This window comes from Sminthopsis crassicaudata, chromosome 6 (assembly GCF_048593235.1).
Source record: "Sminthopsis crassicaudata isolate SCR6 chromosome 6, ASM4859323v1, whole genome shotgun sequence".
Taxonomy (NCBI): Eukaryota; Metazoa; Chordata; class Mammalia; order Dasyuromorphia; family Dasyuridae; genus Sminthopsis; species Sminthopsis crassicaudata.
In genome coordinates this window covers 257,606,568-257,616,067 of record NC_133622.1, presented here as the reverse complement: position 1 = coordinate 257,616,067, position 9,500 = coordinate 257,606,568, and the positions used below count along the sequence as shown (strand labels likewise).

Sequence of the window (9,500 nt, the reverse complement as noted above, 5' to 3'; positions counted from 1 at the left end):
GACTCCATCCTTGACCAGCTTCCTGGTGGCCCTCCTGCCTTCATAATTTCCCACTTAAGACCAAGGCTGGTCCAGAGATCCTCCAGAGAGCTAGTCCAGACACTACAATTTCTCCAAACCAAAGCAGCTCACCTGTGTGCAGCAAATCTGTTGGTACAGAGTTAACTACTACTCAAAGGATATGGCAAGACATTGGAAAACAGGCAAGAGCTAGAACTCTTCAATGCAGAAGACCTTGTGGTAGGAATCTAACAATAAAAAGTTCATAAAGAGGTATCGAAGACCTGTGGACAGAGTCTCCTGGATGTGTCTATGTGGGAGTGTGCCAGCATTTTTAGGGTTAGAGTTGGGAGTCAGGAGGCATTTAGGGTTAGAGTTGGAACTCTAATCCTAAATTCGCAGGAGTCAGGTTGGGGTTAGGGTTAGAGTCAGGAGGACTAGAGTCAGGTATAAACAAAACACTATTCTGTTTTATGTTTTGCTTTTCTCTAAGAAGATTGCATATTCCGCTAGACATTCCTTTTGGAATTCCACTCACAGAAGCTCATATAAATGAGAAAAAAATTGCAGCTTTGTTGTTACTACTACTACCACCAATACTATTATTACCAGAGCATTTTATTTTCTGAATATAGGGTAAGAATAGAATTGAAGTTTGAAGTAGTCTATAAAAGGACAACCACAAGCCAGGTCTAATGTTTTTAAAAGAAAAGAGTTGGGTTTGGGGGCAACTTTATAAACATGCTTTTACCTACACCATTAGAATAAGTAGATTGCTGTCTGCTATCATGGGAGAGAAAACAGGTTGATTTTCTCTTTTTCCATTTACAAAATGTGAAGGTTTACCTCTCAGTAGGCTCTTGGCATCTCCTTCTCATTGTGAATATTCTGGATGCGTTTCCAGCAGAGGAGATGGTAGTGCTCTACTCTTTGAGATGCAAACTTTGTCAATGAGGAAAGCATTTATTACTAGAAGGGAATGTTTTATTCATAGACAAACTAAGATTTTTATGCCTTTTGAAGTCCTTTTTCTGAAAATAGTGTCCTTTAAGATGAGGTTCCCAGTATAAAGAAGAGATTTCCACATATTTTACTCTTAATCAACATAACTTTAGAAATAACCAGAACAAAATTAAAAATACAAATATTGGCAAAGATAAAATTATCCTTATCTGAAGTGACAATGTTGATGTTGAGAAAGGGACCCCAAAAGTTTGGAGTCACAGATCATTGTTGCAAGGTGTCTCAAAAGAATTTGCAGCCTTGAACCCATTTCAAGTCAAGGAGAAAAGTTTTATTGTAATTGTAATGGCAACTGAAGTGAGCTAAATTCCAGGAAAGATTAGCTAGGAACTGAGAGAAAGAAGATAAATTTATAGGACAGAGTTGGATGAGAGATTTATGTTACTTATTTGTGACTTTTATGGCTTTCAGGTAGGTTTGAGGGGTGGTCTTATTCACTGTCTCAGGAACTTCATTATCAAACAGATTATTGGTCTGTCCATCAGTAATGTTTGGCTAAGGCCAGAAGACTTGGGAATCATTGCCAGAACAACTGTTTAGGGAGTGTCAGGATCACTAATCCTAGGTCAGAAGACCTTTACAATCATTGACAGACAGATTGTTAGAGCAATAGACTCTAAGGTCGGGGGACCTCAAAATCATTGCTTTCTCCCCTAGAAGCTATATTGCATCAACATGACGGTCCAATTAGAATCCAATTGCAAAATAGCAAGATAGAAGAGCCACAAAAATTGCCAGTATCTCTATATAGTATTAAAAATTAATGCTAAGGAACAAAAGCCACCAGAAAATTAACGTGAATGTCAAAAAGATCATGTGCCCAAGCTCACAGGATTTACTCAGTGAGTGCACTATTTTATTTTTCTTATATGATTCAAACTAGCTTAGCTCTCTGTTTTCTTTGCCCATAAGAAATAATAGACCTGTACCTTGACCTTTTTTACACCTCTCTCCAATGGAAAAAGTGTTAAGTGCATTGACAATACCTTCCATAACCTTTTAGGGAATTATTATATTACATGCCACATTATACAATAATAAATGGTTATAATGAGCCAGATGCATCTGATCAAATTATGTTGCTTCACTCTTTAAAAAGGGCAGGGCGCTATGCAATTTTCATTAAAATAAAACTAGTTTGAGTACTTTATTTTATGTGTAAAACCTTAATTACTTTTCTGTTCCATCTTAAAGTAAAATGGAAGGAAGGAAGGAAGGAAGGAAGGAAGGAAGGAAGGAAGGAAGGAAGGAAGGAAGGAAGGAAGGAAGGAAGGAAGGAAGGAAGGAAGGAAGGAAGGAAGGAAGGAAGGAAGGAAGGAAGGAAGGAAGGAAGGAAGGAAGGAAGGAAGGAAGGAAGGAAGGAAGGAAGGAAGGAAGGAAGGAAGGAAGGAAGGAAGGAAGGAAGGAAGGAAGGAAGGAAGGAAGGAAGGAAGGAAGGAAGGAAGGAAGGGAGGGAGGGAGGGAGGGAGGGAGGGAGGGAGGGAGGGAGGGAAGAGGGAAAAGGAAGAGGGGAGGGGAAAGGGAGGGAAGGGGGAAGGGAAGGAGTGAGAGAGGGAAGCAGGGGGGTGGAAGAGAGGGAGGGAAGGGGGAAAGGGAGGGGAGGGAGGAAGGGAGGGAGGGAGGGAAGAGGGAAAAGGAAGAGGGGAGGGGAAAGGGAGGGAAGGGGGAAGGGAAGGAGTGAGAGAGGGAAGCAGGGGGGTGGAAGAGAGGGAGGGAAGGGGGAAAGGGGAGGGAAGGAAGGGAGGGAGGGAGGATGGAGGGAGCCAGGGAAGGGAGGGAAAAACATACCATTATTGGGGGTTCCTAAAGAGATACATAATGATAGAAGCACCCATTTTGCAGAAGCTTTTTTGGCTGACTTGTTTCATCCTAGCCAAACATTCAGCGTTGTCATTGTGCCTGCTAATCCCAGTCATCAGGAAAGAGTTAATGGGATATTAAAACCTCTCTTGCTACATTCTCTGAGGAGGTAGGTATCTCCTGGTCTGAAGGCCTTCTTTAACCCCTGCTAGGACATAAGTCTAGACAATCATGTCCTTACAAGTTAGTAACAGAACACCCTAGGCCACCATACCTATGGATGGGGAAGCACGATAAAGGCTCCCTCCTACAAGACAGCTCCTGGAGACTGGGTTTACTGGAAATACCACCTCTGGAAACACTTATTGGAAACTCGATGGAGAGGTCCCTTTGTACCACCTCCACTGCAGCCAACTCTGGGGAGTGGTGTCCTGGATCCACCCAGCGCATCTCAAAAAGACAGTATCGCCTACCTGGATTGTGGGACCTACTGGTGACCTGACCTTGAAGATCAAATGGGGTACTCATAAGCTACGTTTGAGGTAGACAGCTGTTTCCAAGACCCTCAGGCTGAAAACCAAAGAGAGATGCAGACCACTGATGCAAGAAACTGGGCAAAAGCTGAGATTTGCAGTTATACCCTCTAGGAATGAAGCCTTTTTTTCTTGTTGCTATAGCAGTTTCTGACCTCTCTTTTTACATTGTTCTTATTTCAAATCCATATGGCTTATGATATTCATCTCTGGTCAAGAGGCTTGTACCCCAACCCTTGCTGAACCACCCATCAGGAGCCCTTCTCTAAAACCTCAATGTAATGGACTATTGGATATGTTATTTGATGTCCCACCTCCCTGAGGCTTCAGGCCTTGCCCCCCCCTTAGAAGCCTGGATCATGACCCCAGTGGGTTCTATTTTATTGACCCTCCCAGACAGCACATTGTAGTTGTTCAATTATTTTAGCCACATTCAACATTTAGAAGAAACTGTTAGCAAGCAGAGGCTTTGATACACAGGACTGAGGCAGAAACCGAATCACTGATTTATTTAACACCCACTCTGCTCCAGGCACTGAGAATTCTGGGCATCTATGGGAGGGAAGAGCCATAGGGGCTGCCCCACTGAGATAAGGGAGTAGGGCTAGTGGAGGGGATGTGCCTACTGTGGGTATCTATGGAAGCAGGACTGGGACAGGATGCAGGGATTCCCGAGGAGGGAAGGGTGGGAGCCTAAGGCCCCTGATGGCTGGCCATGTACCGAAGCGCAGGAATCACATAAACAAAAATTAAGACGAAGCTGATGATAAGGACCAGCACGTTCAGGGCAACGGCGCCAATGTTCAGCTGTTTGGAAGTGTTTCCGTAGCTCGCAGCCCCATCCATGTCCCCAAGAAGCTTCCGGTCCCTGGACTAGGAGCAGAAACAGAGACACAAACCAAAAGGCAAAGAGTGAGATTCCTGCACATGGGAGCCCTGAAGCCTCAGTCTCCCCATCTCTTTCCCAGGGGGACTTGACTTGTCTGGAGAGCAGAGCCTGGTGTTCTGGGGAAAGGTCAGAATTGGGAAAATAGGAAGGGAAAAAAAAATTTAAACCTGGAAGGAAAAAGGACTGTGAGCTGGTCTGTTCAGTCACTTCCCCAGCCTAACCTGCAGTGTCCTCAGGAGTGGCCAGGCCTCCAGTCAGAGTGGGCCGGGCAGCATGTCAGCAGCCCCTCCTCGAGGTCCTGCCTGTTGGGCTTCCAGCCTCACCTAGGCAACTCAGCCAGATTCCCAATTTGTCAGCCTTGCTCTCTGTGGTTTTCTGCCCTAGTTCTTCTTCCTCTTGCTACCTTCTAGGTGTCCCATTTCTCCTCTCCCCCCGCCCCGACTTAGCCCTGACCTTCCTAAGTCTCTTGTACTTTGGGATTTATGGGAATCTCATCCACTTCCAGGGGTCCAAGATCCCCATTCCAGGCTCCCTCCCATCCCGTCTCCTGAGCCCCAGGCAGGCCCGCTCTTTGCCTTCCGGACGGCTCCATCCAGAGGCTCTACCTGGTCTGCCAAACTCCAGGCACAAAACACATCCCCTCTGATTCTTCCCCCAGTATCCAGCCAAGGGCCAAGTCTTCTCTGTCCTTCTGCCTTGACCCCTCCATTCACACAGTCATACCTACTTCAGGCTCACTCTGAGCTCCTCTCTCCCTCTTCCCCCTGCACCTGTGGCAGGTGGAGATGCTCAGAACTCTGCTTAAGGACCCGACATGGCTACAAAACCAGCCCATTTTGTTTTCGTTCGGTTTTGTTTGGTCTTTGTTGGTTTGTTTGGTTTTGTTAGATTGGCACGGGCCCCACCCCATTTTAGTCCATCTTTTCAGTTTTGCCTCTTCCTCCTTCCTCCATGCAAGACAAGTATGCAAGAGCAGCAAGTGAACACACACACACACACACACAAACACACACACTCACACACACACACACATAAATACACACACACAAACAAACACACACACACTCACACAAACACACACACAAACACACACACAAACACACACAAACACAAACACACACACACACTCACACCAACACACACACACAAACACACACACTCACACCAACACACACACACAAACACACACACTCACAAACTCACACAAACACACACACAAACACACATTCACACACTCACACACACACAAACACACACACTCACACACTCACACCAACACACACAAACACAAACACACACACTCACACAAACACACACACTCACACAAACACACCAACACACACAAACACAAACACACACACACAAACACAAAACATACACACACACACACTCTCACTCTCACAAACATCTCCCATTCATTGACAGCTCTCACTCTTCCCTGAATGTTTCTAGCCTTTTTCCATCTCTATTCTTTTCCCAGTCTGCCCCTCCCTGAACGACCTCTTTCTTGCTGGACACCCCTTATCTTGGCAGTGGCCCCCTGGAGCACTGCCTCCCTGGGGCTTTCCTCAGCCCCACCTCCTCTGTTGCTCCCTCTAGCAGTCACTGGTTCCAGAAGCAGCTTCTTTCTTCCCCTGCTGCTCTGTCCTTCCTTAAGGATTGTACAGTCCTTATCCTTGGTCAAATGTGAATGAGTCTTGCTGGAAGGTCTCCCAAGCCAGGGCAGATGCAGGGCCTTCCTCTCCACCCTCAATATTTTCTGAGATAAGCAACCACAGGTTAGTGGGGCCTCAGAGGATGAACTAAGGACTGAGAAGAGGAGAGAAAGAGGTGGCTAGAACAGGAAGAAATGAGCAGGTGAAGGAAGGAACTTGAAGAGAGAAAAGGAAGTGGGGTTGGAAGGAGAAAGGAGGAAGAAGGACTGTTGCTGAGAGGGAAAGATTGGGTAATAGGGGGAAAGGGAAGACAGTGGGGGATGAGAAGAGGGAGGGAGGAAAAGAAAAGAGAAGGAGGAGAGATTGGAGCAAGAGAAGGAAGGAGGTGGATGAGAAGAACGGGGAGAAAGAGGGACAGAGCGGGAAGAAGGCAGGCAGCGAGGAGAGAAGAGGGGAAAAGAAGCGGGGAGAGACCGGCAGAAGGATCAAGGGGAAGAAGAAAAGGGGAGGACGGGACATCGGCGGGAAGGAGCTGAGTGGAACTAGGAAAGTGGAAGGGGAGCGCGCAGCCGAGGGGTCCCTCTCCCGGGGAGCCAGGTGTCCCTCCCCTGATGTGCACTGAGGCTGCTGAAGCTACCTTGACCGAATACACGAGCGCCACGAAGCTCAGACAGCAAGGGTTCCCCAGCACCAGCATGTTGAAGAGGGAGAGCAGCAGGTAGTCCCGAGGGGGGGTCGAAGTGAGCCTCTTGGTGGGTTCCCCATCCTGCATAGGGATGACTGTGTGGTCAGGCATGGCTTGGACCAGCGGGCCTGGAGACAAACTTGGACGGCTTCAGAGGGGCGCACAGGATAGGGCTCCTTCCAACACTGGGGCACCTGGCAGCAGCCTTGAACTCAGCAGGGAAGTTTGAGGGTTCCTGTGAGTTAGAGGATGTCTAGCCCCCCCACACCTTGCTGGAGGCAGGGACTAGGGCGGAGCTGGAAGCAGATTGGTTCTGCCTGCCTTTATCACTCGGTTTCTCTTTTACTCACCCCCCCTTACCACATGTTCCCCAGCTTCCAGGACCCCAGAGCATTCATGAGTGCTGGCCCCGGACAGAACCACTCCAGATGCCCCTGCCTCCCCTAGTCACCTCTGACTCCTTTCCTCTGTGCCTGGTCAAGGGGATAGAGCAGTCATTCAGACCTGACTCTAGGCCAAACCCCCTGACCCACCTAGAATTCATGGCCCAAGTCTCCACTGAGCCCTTAAATATAGCTCTTTAGCCCAGGAATCTTTTGACAAATGACCCAGCCTCAGTGAGGATATCAAGAAAATGGTGAGGGAGAGTAGAAGCAATACTGTTAGGCTAAGCCCTGGGATCTCACAGACAAGGAGGAGAAGGTGAGCCAGGGTCATCTGGACTCCGATCTCAACTCTGCTAGAAAACCTGGGTGCTCTGGCCTTGATTCTCTTGTGAAATGGAGGTGATGTCCTGTGATGAATCATTTTCAAAATGAAGTTAGTGTCTTGGAGCTGGAACCCTAACTCTTAGTGAACTCCATCCAACCTGGGAAGTGGGCACCTATGGATAGCCTTCCATTTGTATAAACAAACATATTTTTGAGGAATATTTTGTCTAATTTGTTATGGAACCTACTGATAGCACCAAACAGCAAATGTAGAATCAAGATGGCAGAGAAAAAGCACCTTGCCTGAAGTCTCCCCCAAAACCCCTCCCAACACCTTTAATTAATGCCATAAAAAAGTCCTGGAGCAGCAGAACCCACAAAAGGACCGGGTGACATCATTCTCCAGCTAGACACCACTTAGCAGGTCAGCAGGACAAAGACCCAGCAAACCTGGAGTGTGCATTAGGAGCCACTGAGTTAGCAGGGGTCATACAGAACACATGGGCAGTAAGGGGGTCAGAAGAAGATTACAGGGATCTTTGTGAGCACTCTCACACACATGAAATGCTGAAAAAAGCCCATCTTAAAACCAGACTAAGCCAAATGGTTAAAAAAGAAAGAAAGAAAAAAGCCAGTGAAGAGATTGACTGACAAAATTTGAATTAGCCAAATGTGAAAGGGGGCATAAAAATTACTGGAAAAAAAAATCCTTAAAAAGTAGAATTAGACAAGTGGAAGAGGAGGTACAGAAATCTCATTAAAGAAAAGAATTCCTTAAAAATTCGAATTGAGCAAACAATTGAAGCCAATAGCTTTATGAGAAATCAAGAAACAAAAAGCCAAAAGAATGGGGAAAATACCTCACTGGAAAAATACATCCAGAAGAATTAAAATTATCAGATTACCTAAAAGTCACGACCAAAAAAAAAAAAAAAAAAAAGTCTAAACATTATATTTCAAGAAATTGTCAAGAAAAACTGCTCAGATATTATAGAAGTGGGGGTTAAAATAGAAATTGAAAAAAGCCATTGATCAACTCCTGAAAGAGACCCCAAGATGAAAACTCCAGGAAATAATATAGCCACATTCCAGAGCTCCCACGTCAAGGAGAAAATATTGCAAGCAGCCAGAAAGAAACAATCCAAGTTGGAACCACAGTCAGGGTAACACAAGATTTAGCAACTTTCACATGAAAGAATTGGACAACTTGGAATATGATATTTTCGAAGCCAAAAGAACTAGAATTACAACCAAGAACCACCTAACCAGAAAAATTGAGTATAATCCTTCAGGGAAAAAATAGATGTATATTCAATGAAAAAGAGAACTTTTGAGCATTCTTGATGAAGAGATAGGAGCTGAATAGAAAATTTGACTTTCAAAAACAAAACTCTAGAGAAGCATAAAGTAAAAAGGAAAGGGAAATAAATCATAAAGAATTTAATAAGATTAAACTGTTTACTAGAAACTCACAAGCACTTTCGCATTATTGGGGCAGTTAGGAGTATATGTAAACAAAGAACACAGGTATGACTTAAATATGAAGGGGTGATATCTGAAAAAATAAGTCGAGAGAAGAATGTCCTGAGAAAAGGAGAAAGGGAGAGGTAGAAAGGTATAAATTCTCACCCAAAAGAGGCAAGAAAAAGCTTTTACAGTAGAGAAGAAGAGGGGAAATGTAAGGAGAATAAGTGAACATGTCATTACTGTCATCAGAATTGGCTCACAGAGAGAATAACATACACAATTAAATATAGAAATTTATCTTATCATTTAGGTAATTAGGAGGAGAAAAACATACCAGAAGATGGGGGGTGGGGGTGATTGGGAAAAAGAAGTCAGGAGCAAAACACTTTTGAGGGACAAGGTGAGAGAGTGAATAGAATAAATTTTAGGGGAGAATTAGAATGAAGGGAAATACAGTTAGTAGAGTAAGTGACAAAAAAATGAAGCAAGCTTCTCTGTAAAAGGACTAATTTCTCAAACATATAGAGAACTGAGTCAACATTATAAAAATAGATCATTTTTCAATTGATAAATAATCCAAAAATATGAACACTTTTCAGATGAAGTAATCATAGCAATCTATAGCCAGAAGAAAAAATGCTCAAATTCACTATTGATTGGAGAAATGCAAATCAAAACAATTCTGAGGTACTACCTCATATCTATTAGATTAGCTATTAGGACAGAAAAGGAAAATGA

At 44.8% G+C, this 9,500-nt stretch overlaps 1 protein-coding gene across 1 annotated transcript; it reads right to left on the bottom strand.

Annotated features, from left to right (window-relative positions):
- Nucleotides 1-3,839: 3,839 nt before the first annotated feature.
- Nucleotides 3,840-6,820, bottom strand: LOC141545816 (dispanin subfamily A member 2b-like). Its single transcript, XM_074273095.1, has 2 exons — nt 6,538-6,820; nt 3,840-4,229 (listed from the first exon to the last, which is right to left on the bottom strand). The coding sequence occupies exons 1-2, from the start codon at nt 6,694-6,696 to the stop codon at nt 4,050-4,052; spliced, it is 339 nt and encodes a 112-aa protein (XP_074129196.1). The 5' UTR covers nt 6,697-6,820; the 3' UTR covers nt 3,840-4,049.
- Between the last annotated feature and the right edge of the window lie 2,680 nt (nt 6,821-9,500).